We start from the raw sequence: 21,403 nt of genomic DNA, 5'->3' as shown, positions 1-21,403 counted from the left end.
TGGAAAAACAATCACACAGTGCTTTGTTACTATTAAGGGTTCAATTTATATTTGTTGAATGGGTATATTTACACGTAGAAAATATATTCTATGCAAGTAAATCAGTAGCCCTTTCTCTTACTTTTAATGTCCACAGTACTTTCACTCTGTTTTAGTTACATCAGTGAACTTCCCACTTCTTTCTTATGGCTACACCATAATAATAGTGTCTATATCACTATTTTAAAATTGAAAGTATAAAATTAATATTATCCTTTATTTAAGAGTAAAACATAACTTGTTTTATTTTATTCTTGGTATGTATGACAGCACACGCCTACCACAAGGAAGATAATCTACGTTTGTTGAACTAAAAGTATACATAATGATACATTTCCCATCACATTTAATAGTTTACTATAAATTTTTATATTAGAAATCTTAGAAACAATAACTATCTTATTTTATGAAAGAATTCCTTAATTTATTAAGGTGAACCATATAAGTTGCCGTTTTTGTAGATTAAATATGGTCAATATCAATAATTTCATATGATTCTATTACTAAATACACAAAATTATAAAGGAGAATCAAAGTTTTGAAATCTGTATCACAAAGAAGAATTATTTATCTTTAAAAAGAAGGGAAAAGGAAAAGAAAGTTGACATTACCTGATTCTTTTGCAACCCTAAGTCTGCTTTCCCATTCATCAAAGGGTCCCAAACACTTAGCTAAATAAGTCTGGAGAGTAACACAGTCCAAGGGTAACACATGGTTATCAGCACCAATACGTAAAACAGGATCCACAACTATGTAACCCCCGCCACTTTTCTCATTTCTAAGAGAAAAAACAAATAAACCTTTCAATTAATACAGAATAAGAAGAGTCCTCACCTAGTAGTCTAGTAATCTAACTGAAAGGTGAATGTCCCATTTAGAAATGTATTTATTTCTAAGAATTTAAAATCACTTAAAAAGTTGCAGCAAAGCTTAATAGAAAAGCCATGTTTTGTCCTTTCCAAACTCTACATAATTATATAACATATAAAATATCTAAAAATGGGCCTCCCTGGTGGCGCAGCGGTTGAGCGCTGGGTTGTGAAGCTGCCCACAGCCTCTGCAGCGCCAGTTCGATCCCCGGCTGCTCCCTGGCCACCTGAGGAGGGTCCCACATGGCGCGCAAATCTCTCCTGCTGCCCGCTGCTCCCCTCAGCAGTGTACTTCGGTCCTTCTGCCTGCTCTGCTCCCCGCTCTGGCTCTGGTGAATTCTCTCACCCTCTCGCGCTTCTGACTGTACCCAGTGCTTGTATAAATAAATAAATAAATCTTTAAAAAAAAATCTAAAAATGTTGATATAATGACAAGTATACAAAAATCTATCAGTAATAACAAGGGTACTTAAATGAATAGCACCCTATAATCAGGTTACAAGAAATGTCTACAAATGACTACAAAAGGCAAAAAGCCACTACCTAGAAAAATACTACTACTTTGAGTCTGCAATGAGCCTTAACAGTTTCAGTTTAGAAAAAGAATAAACATATTCTATTTGCATCTCAAGAAAGTCCTGTAAAAACTACACTGCCATGGTTCACACAGTAATCTACACACATTAGTTAAATATGAAGTTATAGAATAAATTAACTTTTTATCTTTCACATACAGAACACTTGACTTACCCTTGAAGGAAGTAATACTGAAATGACCCAGCCTGTTGAAGATGAAGTTTACAGTACTTGTCAGAATCATCTTCTCTTCCTGTTGGGTTTTCCCATTCCAGGGAATGGAATTTTTCTCGATTAAATGTTTCTCCAGGAAATGGATAATTTGTATATACAGTAACTGCTTTTCCTTGTAAAGTTGGGCCTAGTCGAAACTGTAGTTCAAACCCTAAACAAAAAGCACATTTTAAAAGACTTACTCTAAGACTTACACGTTAAAAAATAGTTGTTTTATCTAAAATGTTACAAAACTATGGTTTTTCAACATGTTTAAAATTAACTCCAAATATGTAGTGCTATTTCTGAAATAACTGCATCCCAATTTAGCTGCATTTTATTTTTTAACAGGCATAGTAAACATCAGCGAACTACCTGCTGTGCACTGTCCTTTTTCTGTCCCCTGGAAAACAGATTCCTATTCATGTGGCACTCTGGGTTCCATGAACCCCTCAATCCCTTTCAACCCTCTTTCCCGACCACTGAACTGACTGCTAAGAGGTGGGTATCTAACCAGAGACCTTCTCTAGTATTTTTGAAACTGCAAAAGAGAAAGTGAGTTTCTCTGTGGCATCAGAGTATGTGATAATATGTAATACTTGTCAAGTAGCAGGGGACAACTATCTCACCATACAGAGAAAGCCAGTCTTCCCTGAGAGAGGTCAACCTTTAGAAAGACAGGTTTTTAACAGAGGCATCTGAGCCCCTGATACCAGTCATTCCTAATGTCTGCTCAAATCCAGTGATGTGGTAATAACAGGTTAACAAGTAAATGTGTGGGGTTAGGGTAGGCTGTAGGTAATGAGGAGGCCTGGTTTTGTAGTGTCTGCTGACTTCCTGGTGGAAACGGCGTTAGCATGGTCCATCTGAAGCAATATGATGTAACTAAATATGGAATTGGGAGGAGATATACACAATCATCAACTGTGAGTCAGCCCAAGTGAATTCAACACACTATTGCCTATATCCTTACTCTTTATGGTTTAGTTATTTAAGCCTTTCTTGGAATTCTGACAGCCAAAACATTTTCACTTTGTCCAATTTAGTCTATTTTTATTAAAATATATCTAAGACTTCTATATGTTGAAGAAATAAATTCTAGCTTTTTACCCAGGCAGGGGAAGAACAAGTGGTACTTGAGGAATGGTGAGGTCAGGAAAGCTTTATTACTCATGCATGAGGTCTCAGACCTGGGTAGTCCCATAAGGTCTGAGAACTGGTCTAGAGACAAAGAGTTTCTTTTATACTCAACCACTTTACATTGATAAAGTTGGTTCGTTAGCATACAAATTCTTGACTCAGGAAAAGGGGAAGGATACCGATCTTCCAGGATGGCCTGGGAGATTAATCAGCCTAGCAGGCTGCCAGACCTTGTTTAGACATGCTTATTAAGGAAGCAAACTTATTATTTACTTTACATTTCCAGGTCTATGACTCTTTAACAGGGAAAGATTTCTTTTTCTTAGCAGTTCCCTTTCATTTACTGTGTTACAAGTATTTTGCCAGAAAGTGAAGACAGCCTTAACTCATCACAATTACAATTTTACTTTAAGAGGTTTGGTTGGTTTAAAGAGGCCTTAGCATGCCTGGTGATGCCAGAAATAACAAGAAACTCAGTATGGGGGGACTGAAATAAGCAGGGGAAGACCCATGATATGAGAAAAGAAAGGGAACGAGGCAGGCAAATCAAGACTTGCAGGCCACTGTATTTTGATTTCTTGCCAGAAATGAGGAGCCAGTGAACAGTTCTGAGCAAAGGTATGATGTTTATTAAAAATATCAGGTTGAAGATGTCAGCTTCTGGTCACAATGAAGTAACTAATATTAGGCTTGCCCTTTGCTTAAAAACTAGAAAAATATATCAAACAACTATTTTCTTTCTTTTTTTTTTAAAGATTTATTTGTTTATGCATACAAGAACTGGGACACAGGCCAGAGACAGAGACAGAGTGGGGAACAGAACAGGCAGAGTGACTGAAATACATTGCTGAGGGGAGCAGTGGGTGAGTCAGGAGAGGTCTGCCGTGCCATGTGGGTAGCTCCCTGACCAGCTGGGGATTAAACTTGCGCTGCAGAGGTTGTGGCTAGCTTCACAGAGCTGTGCTTAACCCCTTGTGCCACTAGGGAAGCCCCCCAAACAACTATTTTCACAAGAGATAGTGAAGGATTGTAATGCTTGAGAAAAGCATGACCTCTAGCTTTCAAATTGGGGGAGCTTTCTGAATTGTGACACAGGAACATGAACAGAAGTCTCACTGAGTTCAGGAGACAGAAATTAGGATGAGGGGAGGCTGAAGAGACCAGAATTTTCAGGGCAGATTATGGCATAGAAGGGAGCTACACAAAGAAGGAGCTCCACATATCTACCCAGGATCATCTAGGGCCACCCTGAATTCTAAGCTCTATATGAGAAGGGTTCCGCTCCATGAGTCCGGGAGAAGAACAACTACTAAGAGCAGTTAATTAAACAATTCACAGGGCTCATGTAGGCCTGACAGGCATTATAATTTTTGAGCAGCAGAGTGAATAAACCTGGTTAATCACCTGGCACATTCAAAAGTCATGCCTTAAACAGTTGAGCTCAAGTAGCCCTAGAGTAAAAACTGTAACAGGGTGGTCCCCAGGAAAGGGGGAGGTTCCCTGCCCCACCCAAGGGAGGGTGGAGCTGAGCAGGAAGAGGAGAAGCTGCAGAAGAGACTGAGGAAGAAAACAGGATGGAGCCAGGAGACCTGGAGGAGGCGCGTGGAGCCTAGAGACACGTAAAGAAACTGCGCTTGTCTTTTGGTCGTGGACTGGGTGACACAGATGTGTGTGAGACCCGTGGGGAGGTGACCATGGCAGCTTTTATCTTGATGTTGATTTTGCTCTTTTCCTTCCGGGCTTGTCTGGTTGTTTCTGACCCTTTTCCATGGGTCCCCACTGGAAGGTGCTTTAGACTTGTGGCAGGCTTTGGGGCCTTGCTCTGGGCCATTCCCATATGGATGGACTTTTACCCACGAGGGGATGGGTAACTTTGGGTGCTTCATTTAGAAACTAGACTCTGCCTTACCTGTATTGTTTCCTAGTTTTATTAAAGTTCCTTCCCATTAAAGTCTCATATGTTTTGTGTTGATGCGGCGGATGGCAGAACCCATTTAGAATAGGCAGGTTTGCGGGGTTTGGGCTACCCCTCTCCCTGCCCTATAACAAAACTACTATAGGGCCTCCCCGGTGGCGCAGTGGTTGAGGGCTGGGTTGCGAAGCTGCCCACGGCCTCTGTGGCGCCAGTTCGATCCCCAGCTGCTCCCCGGCCACCGGAGGAGGGTCCCGCATGGTGCGCAGACCCTTCCTGCTGCCCGCTGCTCCCCTCAGCAGTGTAATTTGGTCCTTCTGCCTGCTCTGCTCCCCGCTCTGGCTCTTCTGAATTCTCTCACCCTCTCGCGCTTCTGACTGTACCCAGTGCTTATATGTATAAATAAATAAATAAATCTTAAAAAAAAAAAAAAAAAAAAGAAAAGAAATAGCCATCACACAGGAAATTATTTAAAAAAAAAAACAAAAAAAAAACAAAACTACTATAAATCTATCCTATCAAAGCTTAAAAAAAAACCCCTCCAAATCATTTCACTCAGTGCAATATAGAGAATTTGGTGGAATATAAAGAAAGAAAACAAAGTAACAGACAAAATAAACCAATCCAAAACCTAGAAAAATGACTGAAAATTGAGGCTACCACAGGGGTAGGGTTGAAGGCATGCGAGCAAAGTGGGGAAGGAAGCCCAATGGACTATGGTAGACTATGGTACTTTGTTAGTGGGGGTGGGGTGGTAACACACATCTGAAGAAGCATGAAATCATATACAGTGTTGTAAACCAATATTATCTCAGTAAAAACCAAACAAACAAGCCTCCAAAGCTGATCCACAGATACCATAAATGGTTGCTAAAATAAAACTCACTACTCCTTTAAATCTAGACAATAAAAGCCAGAGTTTACAACTACATAACATTCATAATAGCCAGTATCCAAAACTAAAAAAATAAACTACTAAACAGAGAGCGAAGACAAGGGGATTGCCCACACAGACATCTGGGGTAGACCATTCCACAGAGAGGAAACAGAAAATCTAAAGGACATGAGCTTTCTGATTCTGACAAAGATGGTATAATAGACTGGATTTAAATCACTCCTCCTTCATGTTTCCCCCCTCCCCAAACATGAAAGAAAGAAAACAACAATAACAACAAAACAGACACAATATATGATGGTGTCAAGACTTTGGATATCAGGCAATAAAGGACAGCGATCCCAGAGAGATGAAAAATAAACAAGGCAAGCGCTACTATTGCTCCTGCCAACTACCTTGAAAGAATTTCTAAGATGAGGCACAGGGAGGAGGAACCCAGGCAGAGCTCAATTGATTTCCTGAGCTGAGGAGATAGAACTAAGAATCTGTGGAAGCAAAGAATCTTATATTTTTCAGCTTGAGTTTTCAGATGAGGGTAGTGAATTAGGTGTAGAAAGCTGCACAGAGAAAGAACTCTAGAGATCTGCAGAAATTCTCCCTTAAGTATTGAGCAGTGTACTCAAAAGTGCAGGAAAATAACTGTGAGGAAAATAATTAAGATCAGGAATAGTGCTTGTTGCCACCAGCTGAACTGGAAAAACTCAAAATTCATGAGGAACTGGGTAGAAAGTTCAAAAGGATCTTGCTTCGGGACTGGGGAATAATGAGTTCAAGAAAGGGCATAGTTAGTTGTAGACTGGTTTAACAAATCATAAAAGTAAAACCCAAAAGGATTTATACATAGATTTTTTGAAATAATTTCTGGAAAAAAGTATGGCTGAAATCTGGCAGCAAGGAGAGAGGTGGAATTCACACAAATATAACACTATAAACAAATTTCAAAATTGCTTGGCTAGTGTAAGACCAATTGAGGTTGAGACAAAAAAAAGGAAAAACATTTTATTACACATGCGTAATTTTATAGCTGAGGAAAATTTTAAATTAGAGCTCTAATTATTAAGAGACAGATTGAGAGGGGCCTCCCCGGTGGCGCAGCGGTTGAGCGCTGGGTTGCGAAGCTGCCCGCGGCCTTGGCAGCGTCGGCTCGATCCCCAGCTGCTCCCCAGCCACCGGAGGAGGGTCCCACATGGCGCGCAGACCTCTCCTGCCGCCCGCTGCTCCCCTCAGCAGTGTACTTCGGTCCTTCTGCCTGCTCTGCTCCCTGCTCTGGCTCTGGTGAATTCTCTCACCCTCCCGCGCTTCTGACTGTACCCAGTGCATGCATAAACAAAAAAGAAACAAACAAACAAATAAAATAAATAAATAAAAACATGCCTCTATAAAAAAAAAAAAAAAAGAGACAGATTGAGAAATAATTGCTTGAAGAATTAGAACATGAAGTAAAATACTTAATGACTATGAGAATCATAAATATCTACATCTTTCCAAGAATGATCACATTTGTTATAGAAGAAATAGTATCCTTTTGAACAAGTACAGATAATCAGATTAACTGCCTGGGCATATTTAAATAACCTGTCTCCTGTGAAGTTTATACAAATATTGTTTTTATAATTACACAAGGATTCAGAGAACTTATGGTACAAAGGTTAAAACTTACCCAAAACCTCTGAAACAGTATTTGGATTAGCAATCAAGCATTCCCAAGATATAGTTATTTATTTATGTAATTGTATGGTGTTTTAATACACTATAGAAATTATAAAACATAAAAATAAAGGATAGTATGTAAATAAAAATAATTTTTTTAATCCAAAGAAGATGAAAACTGTAATATGAAGAGATTTATGCATTCTTATGTTCATAGCAGCATTATTCACAATAGTCAAGTCATGGAGCCAAGCTAAGAGCACAACAACAGATGATTGGATAAAGAAATTGTGGCGTATATACTCAATGTACTACTAGTCAGCTAACTAAGAAAAGATGAAAGAATGTTTGTTGGGACAGAATGGATGGATTTTGAGATAATTATATTAAGTGAAATAAATCAGAACATAAAGGACAGTTAATATATGACTTATCTGTGGAATACAAATAACCAAAGAACACAAACTGGCAAAGCACTGCAGAATAATCTGTGACTTTGAAAAATATACTGGCTACCAGAGGGAATATGGGGGAGGTAAGGGGTCATAGCAGAAGGAGGGGGATAGATATTGGATGGGAATTTTGGTGGAGGATGAAAGAAGCATGTGCATATTTGGAGAAGCGAAAACGTATTCCCAAAGTTATATAGATATGTAAATGACTGACCTATTAACAAAAAAAGAGAAAAACAGTATTTTAAATAACTACGTTTATATATTAATTCAGAAAAGATCCTTTAGTGCTCACTAAAAATTAATATTGATAACATCAGTGAAAGCAATGGGATAACATGAACTATTTTTAAAAGCCCTGGTTTAATGTTTTGTGATAAAGTAATTCAAAGATTCCAAGTTCTATTTATTCTAATATTCAGTTTTAGTTGCCTCAGAGTTACAAAAAATACCAAAGATACCCAAATCAAAATGTCAGAAGATCTTGGTAGCTATGTTGACTCCACCATATTAATTTTCAAACTCATTCACCAATTATGTAAAGATTCTTTTGAAATGTGGCCAGTAAATTTGGATTTTCCCTGATATACAACAATTGTTTTACACACTAAATAGATGCTCCATATTTATTCAACAGATAATCTGAAAACTGAGTCATTTATGTGGGTAAAATCATATATTGGAATTGTTACTAAAAATACACATTCAAAGTGCTCTTGGCTAAAGCAAGAGTTGGCAAACTGTGTATAGCCTACTCTGTTCCTGTAAATAAAGTTTCACTGGAACACAGCCACACCCATCCATTAGGTACTATCTGTGGCTGTTTTCATACCACAGTGACAGAGCTGAATAGCTATAACAGAAAGTGATGGCCTGCAAAAGTTGAAAATATCTACTATCTGAATCTTTACAGAAAAAATGTGCTGAACTCTGCTCTATAGCATCAATTTTCAACAAAAAGCAGTGAACTTTCTCACTTGTGTTTACCTCACAGAGTTAGTGTTTACTTTTTCTGAAAATATTTCCCACATACAGACCACTGAAAGCTATGTTTCATTCCTAAAAAGGACAAATCTCAGTGAATTTCAAACACTTTCTAACTCTTTTTCAATTCTGACAACTCTTGAGGTAAAAGAGGTACTTATGGTTACTCTACTCTTGTTACAAAGTATTACGAAGTGCAGCCTCTACTATTTAACATAATATAGCCTGCATATTTATTTAACCTGGTTTAGGTAAAAGTGTAATTCATGGCAACAATCTGCAAACCAGTGTTGGTGTGACTGTCAATCCCTTGCAGACCTACAATCTCCACTCTTTTCTCAGAGCACATCTTTTTGTTTATAACTCTCCGACAAACTAAGTGTATCAGTGTCAATTCATACATGGCAAGTTCTCAAATAATATCATTTTGCTATAATGCTGATGGGAAAAAAACCTAATTCCTGGCCAAAGCCACTGCCTCTGTAGAGTTTACACATTCTCTTTCTGTCTACATGGGTTTTCTCCAATTTCCCTTCACATTCCAAAGATATGCACACTCACTGGTATGTCTAACATGCCCCATTCTGAGTGAGTGTGGCATGTGTGTGATGCAGGTGGCAATGGAAAGGCATCCTGTCCAAGGTTGATTCTGCCATGTAAGCTGAGCTGCCAGGCTATCCTAGACACTGAACTAGAATAAGGGGACTGGGAAATGAAAAAAATGCAAATTATTGTTTAATATTAGCAGTATTTTGGGTCTTTATTGAGAAGTTTGGGATGGCCATGTGATGAGAAATATTCTGTAGGAACTTAACTCTTGCTTATATCAAGAATCCTATGGTAAAATAGATTTCATCATGTCATTTTGCTTAGAGTCAGTTTCCAAGAACCTGCTGATGATGCTAAGGAGTTACTATATTAGAAAAATATAATTACTTTTAAAAAACTAAAATAGGTAGAAAGATAGAAAGATAAAGTCTATATTTTCTTTTAATATCTCAGTAGATCAGTGTACATCCCCAAGGGCACAGATCTGTAGTCAAGTTATTGAAAATAAAAATTTTTATATACAGTAAATAAAACATCAGAACACCTAGTGTATGTCAGAATCCATAATTAGTTGCTCAGTTTGCTAAAATTAACTTAACTAGTACATGGTGTGACTATCTTGTTCCTTTTCCTACTTCCAGGAAAACTACTGTATTTGCGAATTCAACCAAGCTAGTTGAAGAGGGAACTGTGAAGATTTTAAGGATTATGTGGTTGGATTATGTGCATATTAAAATGAGTCATTAAATTATTATTGTAAACTAAATTTTTCTATCTTGTTGCCTCCTCCCAATTTATATAAACTGGAGCTCCTAATCAGGAAACCATTGCAAACATTTTCTTCTCCCTCTTTTTTATAAAAATTGAAAATTGAACAATCTATATAAAAGATAGAAAAATTTCAGGTTTAGGAAATACTGGTTTTGTTCATTATTCTGCTAAATTTTATAGGGAATATGAGAAAGGCAATGATAAAGCTAGAAAAAACAATCACCTGGTCTAGATAGCCTTGGAAATGAAAAGAAATTCTTTCTTGAAGTGAAATTCATACACATGAACATGGAGAAAAGCAAAAAGGAAAGAAAAATGAAGAAGGACTTGGTGACCAACTAAATATGAAGGAAGCAAAAACCATCAGCATTTTTGCTCACATTTAATTGATTACCATGTTCCAAGAATTTTAAAATGTCTCATACTCTGTCTCCTCTTTTACAACACTGATGTAATTAAACCCTTAGCTTTAACCAGACATGATTTTTAAAATAGCCTTCTTAATGATTTCTTATCTTCAACATCCCTTCTCTTCAATTCTTCTTCCCCATTACAGTTATTTTCTGTAATAACATGATCACATCATTACTGCACACAATAATTTTTGGCATGTTCCTATTTATGTCATTTGGAAGCATTTACTGGTGTAACCAGAGTTAGAATCAACCACATAATCCTTAAAATCTTCACAGTTCCCTCTTCAACTAGCTTGGTTGAATTCTCAAATTTTGCTAGCTTTAACTGGAGTTTTACTAACCAGTCAGCAAGGACGTATTGGCTTTTACACACTGCACTAGGTTTTTTAAGACTGTCTTCATAGATCTTAAGCTCTTTTGGACACTGATACACTGTAGTATTGCTGTGTACTCACTATGAAATCAGAAAGCAAAGAAAGGAGATTTTTAAAAATGAGTAAAGTTTAATTGAGGAAGTAGAATTTTTTTTGAGAGGTAGATAATACACAAAATGACAGGGGACTTAACAGATATATAGGAATTTGACAGAAGTGGAGATGTAGCAAGCTTGAGAAAAGCTACTACAGAGGGAATTAATAGAGGGGAACTATAAAGATGGAGGACACTAATAATGGGGAACAATGGGGTTCCTCATTATTTCCATTCCAATCTTGACTAGAGAAGTTGGAATTTCATAATAGTGTCTTGGAAACCACGCAGAGCTGTTAAAATTTTATTTTATAGACATCAAGCAATAAAAAGGAAAGAGATTGCACAAGAAGATTATTCTAGCATCCCTATTTAGGCATGTGGAAGAGAGAGAGAGACAGGCAAGCAGAGATATTTGGAAAGAAATTATAGGGCTTATAGAGAGTTTAAGAAAAGAAATTATCAAAGAGCAGTTTCTAGGTTGGAAACTATGAAAATGGAGACATCACTATAACAAATAGGGAAAACAAGAAATAAAGAAATTCTGAGGAGAGGAGATGGTTTTGGACATGTTAGGTTTAATCACATCCAAGTGGAGCTATCCCAATACCTAATACTGGTATGAAGCCAAAAACCCAGGGTAAGAATAGTAGGCAATGTGATCTATCAATGCTTTATATTTACTTAGAACTTTAAAAACATGTTATTAATCTTGAGCCTCAACAGCCAGGAGAGTAAAAAAGTAGAAATTAATACCTTCCTTTCACAAATAAAAGACATTAATGCTTAGAAATAAATTATTTCTCAAAGTCAAACAATTTGTAAGTGGCAGAGTCAGGGAAATTCTGGTTCTTTACGCTTGCCATCATACTGGCTGGCTTCCAGGAGGCAAGCAAAGCTCAAGGCCCTTCCTTTAAAAGGAGTCATCAGCATGGAGGCAATAGCTGAGACTCTAAGAATGTATAAATCTTTGAGGGCAGGAGAATAGGGAAGGAAAAAAAAAGGATTCCTTGCTGATACACACACTTAATTACAACATGGAAGGAAAAGAGACACCACAAAGTTGACAAGAATACTGAAGAGGATAGGACAAAAATCAAAACCAGAAAAATGCCGAGTCAGGAAAGCCAAAAATGGAGTTAGTACTTAGTGATCTTAAATGTCAAAGTTGGAAGAAGATGAAGATTTGGCATGGAATAACACATTTGATGGCTAAATTGTTTTTCAAAAATTAAACTCTTGAAATAATTGGGGAAAAATATTCCTCAAAATGTTTACTACTATCAATGTCCATTTGGTACACCAATAAAGGGGACTGTATTTTATTTTTCATACATCAGACTTCTTTCTCACAAGTTTTATTAATAAGTGTATTTTCCAATGTTGAAACATTTTAATTCTAAGAAAACGATCTATTTAGTTTTATCAAATTATAATTCAGCCTCTAAAATCACAACTCAAAAATATGTTAACATAACCTGATCAGTTACTTCATTATTCAGCTTTTTCTTTCTCCATATTTGGGAAGTCTTTGCTAAACATATAGTTTACATTTTGTTGTGATGTATTTATGAATTCAAAGTTTCAGCAGAAGAAAAGAAAGGCATTAAAAAGAAAAACTATCGGTATATCCAATGTAAAGTTACATATGAAATAATTTATCAAGTTTTATTTTTTATCAAGTTTTAATAATACATGCTGAAAGAAATAATATGGTCATTGTTCTGATAGAATAGGCAAACTTTGTCTAAAGTGGATGTTAGCATAAAAAGAAAAGTGAACTATTTTATCTTCATTCTAACATGACAAAGTGTTTTCAACTAAAATCAGCTTTCATCAGTGGTATTTTTAGATCACAGAACAGACTTTACACAAATCAAGTTTTAGAAAGGTCCTTAGAAATTATCTAACAAAGTCTTAAAAAAGCATGACAGTCAACAAATTAAAAATTTAAAAGACAGAACTAAGCAAACAACTTGCTACTGACCTTGCTCAAGTCTGAAGAGGGTTTTTTCCAGCCTTTCCATTTCGTTCAGAAGTAGAATTCTAATCTGTTTACTGTGCTCCATTTTGGCTTCGAGAGGATTTGAACTCTTTCAAAAGAATTAAAAGAACTCCAAAATCCAGTGGGTTACCCCTATGAGACAAAAAGGAATTAAAATAAAGAAAATAACTATTCTCTTCAACTCTCTAAGACTGACAGCCAAACTTACATATTCTAAATGAGCCTTAACCCTAGCAGACCACTGACAAAAGCCAAATGTTACAATGAAGACCAGAGAGGACAAATTGAGAGTTTTTTCTCCCTTTGAGCACAGCAAGATCGAAGTAAAAATATTGTATTATAGGTACTTAGAATGAAAAACAAACAAACAAAAAAAAACAACCAAACAAACAAAAACCAAAAACCCTAAAGCATTCTCAGAGAAAAACAGTAAATTTTGGAAATCATGGAGTTGGGGGCAGAAAAATTCCAAATGATTTTGAAGACTCCAAATGACACTTCTGCTCACAAGAGATTAGTGTGCCCCAAGATAACAGGTGGGAGATCTCCCCATCCCAAATTCGGGTCAGAAGCCACCAATGAGGAGAGGACACTGGGGGGAAGCAGCTGCTGTCCCTGGAATAGCAGCCGCCACCGAGGATGTACAGACAGAGCTATAGATAGAAAGAAGGCATCCCCCGGGGGGCAGCGGCATTCCTTGCACTTACGCCGATCAAGTTATACGTGCGCCCTCGGGGACACCGCAGGACCCGGCGCCCCGAAATCAGAGTCCGGGGAGAGCACGGGAAGGAAAGCAAAAGGGGAACGATGAATCGCTTGCTCCGGCACCGAAAGGAGCCCCGACGCAGGGCCGGGCGCCCTGAAGGGCAAAGGGAGGGGCGGCCGCGATCGGACGGGGCCGAGGCCGCAGCGTGAGTGGCAGTCGGCTCCTGCGTGGCTCCGCCTCGCGCCGGTGCCCAGGGAACCCCAGGACCCCCGCGGGCCGCCGGCGCCCACCTCCGGCCGGGCGCGGACAGCTCCCTCCCCACTTCCGGGACCGCGGCCCGCGCGCCCGCCCGCGAGTCTCGCGAGAGTGGGATCGCCGGCCCGGGGGCGCGAGGCCGCGGCGGCCCAGGCTGACGGCTGCCCTGCGTCAGGCGAGGGGCGCGCGACGGCCGGGGCGCACCTCAGAGTTGGGGGCGCACCTCAGAGTTGGGGGCGCACCTCAGAGTTGGGGGCGCCTCCCTGCCACAGCCTGCGATTTCATGGTTGAAACAAAATCCTGGGGTAGGAGACGGCGAGCTAGATGGAGCTGCCCGGCTGGGTGGTTTTGTGGAAGGGCTGAATGTTGGAAGGCAGGTGCCCTGGTGTGTTGTGTCTGTACCACCATCGATTTTTGATCTTTGTTTTTTGGGTTTTTTTTCCCCCACAAACATGGGCTACGGTGCCTTGGCCTAAGTTCTCTGAGCCTTGATTTCCCTGGGTCTAAAATAAGGGGCCTGGCTACAGTCTCTGATATTGTATCTCGGGTCCAGCATCTTCAACAACACAGACAGGGCACATCCTCCCGAGCAGACTGGGTGGTGGGCACATCCTCCTGAGTAGACTGGGTGGTGGGCACATCCTCTCGAGTAGACTGGGTGGCGGGCACATCCTCCTGAGTAGACTGGGTGGTGGGCACATCCTCCTGAGTAGACTGGGTGGTGGGCACATCCTCCCGAGTAGACTGGGTGGTGGGCACATCCTCCCGAGTAGACTGGGTGGTGGGCACATCCTCCCGAGTAGACTGGGTAGTGGGCACATCCTCCCGAGCAGACTGGGTAGTGGGACATCCTTCTGAGCAGACTGGGTAGTGGGACATCCTCCTGAGCAGACCGGGTAGTGGGACATCCTCCTGAGCAGACCGGGTAGTGGGACATCCTCCTGAGCAGACCGGGTAGTGGGACATCCTCCTGAGCAGACCGGGTAGTGGGACATCCTCCTGAGCAGACCGGGTAGTGGGACATCCTCCTGAGCAGACCGGGTAGTGGGACATCCTCCTGAGCAGACTGGGTAGTGGGACATCCTCCTGAGCAGACTGGGTAGTGGGACATCCTCCTGAGCAGACCTGGTAGTGGGCACATCCTCCCGAACAGACTGGGTAGCAGGCACATCCTCCTGAGCAGACCGGGTAGTGGGCACATCCTCCTGAGCAGACCTGGTAGTGGGCACATCCTCCCGAGCAGACTGGGTAGCGGGCACATCCTCCTGAGCAGACTGGGTAGAAGGACTGGGTAGTGAAGTGTGGCCAGTCTACTCTGAGAGTGCTAATACCGCTTGAGTTTATCACATCTGGTTGTTCCTAAGTAGGTAGACTGCATAGACGCGAATATTGCCCGAGATTAAAGATCTGTATTACTATGGCTGCACATATCTTAGGTCAGAAATTAGCGACTTGGTGCAGAAACCAGAGGAGATTTTTATGCCTGAGGGAAAAGGAAAACCCTACTTCCAGGACTTTGAGGACAGCTAAGAATCACGAGAAAATGGACAAAAGGTTTGGGGGTGCAAAAGAATCTTTAATTGTGAAATTACTATAGGTGCAAGAATTGGTTGAAAAGATCTGAAGTGTTCGCTTCAGTAAATTCTGAGAATGGCTAGTAGCAAATGGTCCAGAATGGAGTTTAAGAACCCACTGTGCATCATTATTCATCAACTAGTATTTATTGAGCACCTCATATTGTCAGGTACGTAGGTGCTAGGAATACAGCAGTGAAGCAAAGTCACTGCTCCCTCAGTGCTCCTGCTATGTATTGTGGGAGACAAATAAACAAATTCAATAAGTAAATTAGAGGATAAAAAAGGTTGTAAAATACAAATCAGAGAAGAGAGAAGTGGGGAAGAGTCGGGAGGGGGAGGTATGCAGGTCTCACTAAAATGAATGAAGAAATTAGTGGTAATTGACATTTGAACCCAAATGGAGAGCAAGGAGAGACATAAGAAGTAAGGAAAGTGCAAAAGCGCTGAGGTAGCAGCACACTTGGTAATTCAAGGAGGGCAACTGTTGTTGAGTGAAGAGAGTGGTAAGTAATTAGGACAGAGAGATGGAGGGGGTGGACAGCCAGTTTCTAAGGTTTTGTAGTTCATTGCCAGCACTTGAATTTTTACTTTGGGAAAAAGAACCATTGGAGGATTTTAAACAGAGAGGTGTGACATAATCAGATCATCCCTTTTAAAGGATCATTCTGTAGCTCTATAAAGAATAACTGAATAAACTGTAGGTTGTGATGAGGAAGGAAGCAAGACCAGGCCAGTTAGGAAGCTTTTTCAGTTGCCCAAGCAAGAGCTCTTAAGTTGTGTACTATCTTTCTCTCTCTCAAACACACAGTGCACGCATGCGTGCGTGTGTGTCTTGGAGAAAAGATGCTATGGTAGTAAAGATAGTGAATTTTGAAAATTGGATCTATTTCAAGATAAAACTTTAAGGATTTTCTGGTAGAAAGAAAGTAGTGAAGGATGATTCCAAGGTTTTTGGTGTGAGCTACCAGAACAGCACTGTTCAATAGAAATGTAATGTGCCACATATAGGTGCATTAAAAAAAGTTAAAAATTTTTATTTTAATAACATTTTATTTAAATCCACAGCTAAAACTAAAACATTATTTCAAGGTATAACTAGTATATATTGTGCTATGTCTTAGAAATCTGGTGTGTATTTTATACTTGCAGGATGTCTTCATTATGATAGCTACATTCCTCATGCTCAGGCATCACAAATCTAGTCGCCACCATGGGAACACTGAAGATGAAGTTGTCATTTACCGAGAGAGGAAGGAAAGGGAAGAAGCAAGACTGAAAGGTGAAATTCAGGAGTTTGGTTGTACACTGTCAATAATCAATGGTGATGACTATCTACTTGTTTGAGATGTCAAACATCCTAGTAGACATACTGCGTTATTATTTGTAGCCAGGCCTCTAAAACAGTGTTCTTCAAAATTTGAGGTACAATCCATTGGAGGGTTGTACAATCAACTTATTACTTGCAGCCAACAATTTTTATTACTAGAAAAGACATGATTTTACTTTACCTGGTAGGATTATTTCACAAAACTTCTGTTTCTATTGCTTATGTTTTGACATAATGTGTCATGTATTTCTACAGGGGAATGTTAAAAACAAGTTGGAGAGCCATTGCCCTTTGGTGTATGCTGTGCAAAATCATAATTCATGATTATGTAATAGTTCCTGGGTTGAATCCCAGCTTTGCCACACACTAGCTGTGAAACTTTTGAACATACTCAACCTGTTTTTGCTCTGATTTTTCCAAATGTAAAATAAGGATAAAAATAGTGCCTACTATTAATTAAATGTGGGTCTAGAACTGTGCCTGATACATGCCAACTGTTTGTATAATAATAAATGTTACTGCAGAGTGGGAGCCCTTACTATATGGTGAAACACAGTTCACATTTGTGTTTTTCTTCAGCCTTTCCTTTCCATATGTGCTTCCACACAGTTCACATTTGTTTTTTTTTATTTTTTATTTTATTATTTTTTTATTTAAATATTTTATTTTATATAATTCTTACATCTTTTTTTTCATCTTTGCACAATGTATGCATTTTCGTTTTGGTTATATTCCCCATACAATTGCACCTCCCTCCCTTATTTTGACTCTAGTCCTTCCTTTCCTTTCCCTGCCTCTCCCCACCCCCACCCCGTGTGTCTCTGGTTTATAGTTGCTTGTTGATTTTGATTTTTACTTTGTATTGATTAGTCTTTTTTCTGGTCTCTTTTTTTTTTAAGATTTTTATTTATTTATACAAGCACTGGGTACAGTCAGAAGCGCGGGAGGGTGAGAGAATTCACTGAGCCAGAGTGGGGAGCAGAACAGGCAGAAGGACCGAAGTACACTGCTGAGGGGAGCAGTGGGCGGCAGGAGAGGTCTGTGCACCATGTGGGACCCTCGCCCGGTGGCCGGGGAGCAGGCGGGGAGTAGCCGGGGATCGAACCGGCGCTGCAGAGGCTGCAGGCAGCTTTGCAACCCAGCGCTCAACCGCTGCGCCATAAGGGAGGCCCTTTCCTGGGCTCTTATTTAGGTTTTCTAGATTCCTGCTATGAGTGAGACCATCCGGTATTTTTCTTTTTCTTTCTGACTTATTTCGCTGAGCATGATCCCTTCCAGCTCCATCCATGTTGCTGCAAACTGCATGTGTTTATGTTTGCCTTCAGGCTTTCCTTCCCATATGCCTTTCCACTTTTGGTCTTGTCACATTGGTTAGCTGTTGATCACTCTTCTCCAGGGTGCCAAAATTAGCCTTTCCTGCTGTCCTTCCTCCCTTTGGTGTTTAATAGCTCAGCTAGAAATAGAACATAAAACTTATTGATAAAACAAATTTCTTTAGCAATGAATTATTCTTATACAAATTCTTGAATTTTAAAAGATTTGTTCATCCACATGACCTTGATTTTGGAGATTTCATATTGTGAAAGAATGGAAAATATTAAGGAATTGAAATATTATTATTTTTAATGTGATTTTACAATTCACTTAGTATCCTTTTTACAAGTCACATAGTGTCCTCTCTAAAAAGATAAGTCACTCTAGTAGCTATTTGTGAAGTTCTAGGGATGCCAGTGAATTTGCTATCTTGGGCTACAGTGGTGTCATGAGCAGCCTTAATTTTGGTGAACATTTGTTATGTGCCTGTCCTGCACATGACAGTGCTCTATATATACATCATAATCTCATGCTGGAGTTGTCAGAAGAATCTCCTTGAGGAACACCTGATGGACAATCTTGACTATTTGACAGTCATTCTAGTGTTGTGTAAAACATTGATACTAATGCACTTGGGGAATGGGATAAGCACTGTGGTCAGAAAGGGCATCCTCAGGTTTGTATCTGTGTGGATGTGCTTTAGGAAAGGAGAGGCATTGGGGGTTTTACTTACAAGTAGGTCTTCCTCATGTGATCGCTCAGATCTGAAGTGGGTGGAGCTGCCTTATTTATTTTTCATTTTCTTTAGTGTATTTTTCTGTGTATTTTATTTTGTGGGGTAATATACTGACATTATTAAAAATTTTATTCTTTAACATTTGGAATTGTGTTCTCAAAAGCTCTTCTAAGGTAAACAATTTATTCTGGTCTTTTTGGAATATTTAGCTATATAGCTAGTGAAGAGAAGAAGGATGGATAGGAAAAGATGTAGAGTTGAAGTCAGATAAGTAGGAGGACCTGAATACAATGATATAGAAGTATGGAAATATTTTTCACAAAAGAGACACTGTAGCATAAAGAAAATGAACTTTGGAGACAAATCTTGGGTTTGTTTTAATTTCCCTGAATCACAGTCGATTCATCCATAGAATGGAGAGAATAATGCCAATATGAAGATTAATGAAATAATGACAGTATTTAAAGTATCTATTATAGCATTTAGCAGATAGTAGACTTTTAATAAATAATAGTCTTTAAAAAAGGAAGACTGATAGCGTGTTGTCTTTGCTGGGTCAAGGATAGCAATCAGAAAGGAGCAAAGGAAACACCCAGGGCATGTCAGAGACAAAGGACATAATCTAAAGGTCTCTTCTTCCGTGAAGAGGGAGTATATAGGTGGATACAGGGAGCAAATTCAGAGCCTGATATTTCAACCTAAATCACAGGAAACAAAGGAGGAGAAAACCTAAGAATGATGTAAGGGCTAGTGTGCAATAAATATTTGTTAGAAAATTTATTGAAATTTACAATAAATTTTCTATTGAAATGAAAGGCTGTATTTCCATTGAAACAAAAAACAAATCTTGGGTTTATAAGCTCGACTAGGAAAACTCATTAAAACTCCTAAAAATTGATATAAAAATTAGCTAAAAAGTATAGTGAATGCTTCAAAACCATAATAGGAGGATACTTGAGAGGGTCTTTTAGTAGTGAGTTTTTATTTTTTCTTAGGTAGATCTTATAGAAGTTCTTTGCCTTCAAATTTGAAGATAAATCATTTTTACCCTTACAATTAAATTTAAATTCTTGTTAAAATCCTGGCTTCAGTGTTTCCATTTAAAAGGGTTTCGGGTTTGCAGTTTGGTTGGAGAGAAAGGACCAGGGAAGAAAGGCTTGAAGCTGACTGTCTATATTTGTCAAGGCTACTTCAGCTACTTAAGTTGCAAAACAAAACAAAACCAAAACAAGGTGGTTTAAGCAAGAGATAACTTTATCTCTTTCTCACATAGTGATCAGGAAGTCAGACTTTCTAGCTCGCAGCTTCCTCCTTCTTATGAGCACTTCATCATAGTACAATAAAGCTGCCGGAGCTCCAGCTGTTATAACCAAGTTCATGTAACTAGATTTGTTAGGGGGAAAGGGATCGGCGGATCGGGTAGGACTCATTTAAAACTTTGTCTCCCACTTTTCTCCCAGAGCTGTACATTTCCTCATTTCCCCTTCCCTTGTAAATAAACCTTTTCATTAACCTTTCACGTGTGCCAACAGTAGAGCATTGATAAGTCCTTTTAAGCGTGCGGGTGAGGACCCACAGTCAGGCACCCCGTTTTGTATCGGGGTTGCTCTACAACAGATTGAGGAAGAGGGGAAAGAATGTGGACCTCCCCCTTAAGAATTCCTGAAAATACATTTCTGTTTGTATCTCATTAGCCAAAACTTAGTCACATGGTACACACAAATGTAACCTTTATCTAGGCAGGAATGAGATGCATCAAAACTCATTTTTTAAAAATATTTATTTATTTATGCATACAAGAACTGGAGTACAGGCCAGAGGTGTGTGTGGGGTGAGAGCATTCACCAGAGACAGTGGGGAGCAGAACAGGCAGATCTACTGAAATACACTGCTGAGGGGAGCAGTGGGTGAGACAGAAGTCTGCTGCACCTTGTGGGTTAGCTCCCTTGCCTGCCTGGATTGAACTGGTGCTGCAGTGGCTGTCAATAGTTTGTTAGTGCTGTCTTTAACCCCTTGCGCCACCAATGAGGCCCAAAATTCGTTTTGTTTTTAAGGAAACAGAGAAAGTTAACAGTCTATCACAGTTTCCATGGTACTCTTTTATTTCAGTTTGTATCAAGGCAATAAAGTTTGGGGTGGGAGTATGAAATAGTCAGGAAATTAGGAAAAAAGGGGGGAAAAAGCAGAATTGATCACACTGAGAGATATTTCACAAACAACTCAGTTTTCTGTTAGAAAGGTTGGAGGTAAATCAATGATTGCACAGAGAAAACTAAGTAAACAACTTTGTCCAAAAAAAGTCCAATTGGAGACTGAAGCTTTAGCACTTTCAGTCAAACAAATAGGCTAAAAGTAAACTCCAGAACTGGTCAGTTTATACTCCCAGTATAAACTGGGGAAAACAAGCATATTTACTCTCCAAAGAAAGAAGAACAGAGATGAGCCAAGCTCACCCAGTGATTCGTCCCAAATTTACCAACCAGGTAAGTTACCCTGTCTGCCCTGGAATGGAGTGAGTTAAGAGCAAAGTGAAGCCAGGAGTTTGAGTA

General features: G+C 39.4%; 2 protein-coding genes across 7 annotated transcripts in view; one reads left to right on the top strand and one right to left on the bottom strand.

Annotated features, from left to right (window-relative positions):
- AGL (amylo-alpha-1, 6-glucosidase, 4-alpha-glucanotransferase) overlaps nucleotides 1-13,867 on the bottom strand; it is a 61,732-nt gene extending 47,865 nt beyond the window's left edge. Inside the window, exons 1-4 of the mRNA XM_037498609.2 lie at nucleotides 13,647-13,867; nucleotides 12,922-13,071; nucleotides 1,659-1,869; nucleotides 651-817 (exon numbers count right to left, since the gene is read on the bottom strand). Coding sequence (XP_037354506.1) covers nucleotides 651-817; nucleotides 1,659-1,869; nucleotides 12,922-13,003 — 460 coding nt within the window. The 5' untranslated portion in view covers nucleotides 13,004-13,071; nucleotides 13,647-13,867. The remainder of the gene's footprint in view (nucleotides 1-650; nucleotides 818-1,658; nucleotides 1,870-12,921; nucleotides 13,072-13,646) is intronic.
- Nucleotides 13,868-14,102: 235 nt separating this feature from the next.
- The window catches only part of FRRS1 (ferric chelate reductase 1), a 91,726-nt gene continuing 84,425 nt past the window's right edge, over nucleotides 14,103-21,403 (top strand). For 4 of the 6 annotated variants that reach the window (XM_054691049.1, XM_054691048.1, XM_054691047.1 and 1 more), the window contains exons 1-2: nucleotides 14,103-14,205; nucleotides 16,627-16,756. The gene's annotated coding sequence lies outside the window, so the exon portion shown is untranslated. The other 2 variants (XM_054691046.1, XM_054691045.1) reach the window with 2 other exon arrangements.

This window comes from Talpa occidentalis, unplaced genomic scaffold, assembly GCF_014898055.3.
Source record: "Talpa occidentalis isolate TD23 unplaced genomic scaffold, MPIMG_talOcc4v2.1 talOcc4.9, whole genome shotgun sequence".
In the NCBI taxonomy this organism is placed as follows: domain Eukaryota; kingdom Metazoa; phylum Chordata; class Mammalia; order Eulipotyphla; family Talpidae; genus Talpa; species Talpa occidentalis.
This window is presented reverse-complemented; position numbering and strand designations above follow the sequence as displayed.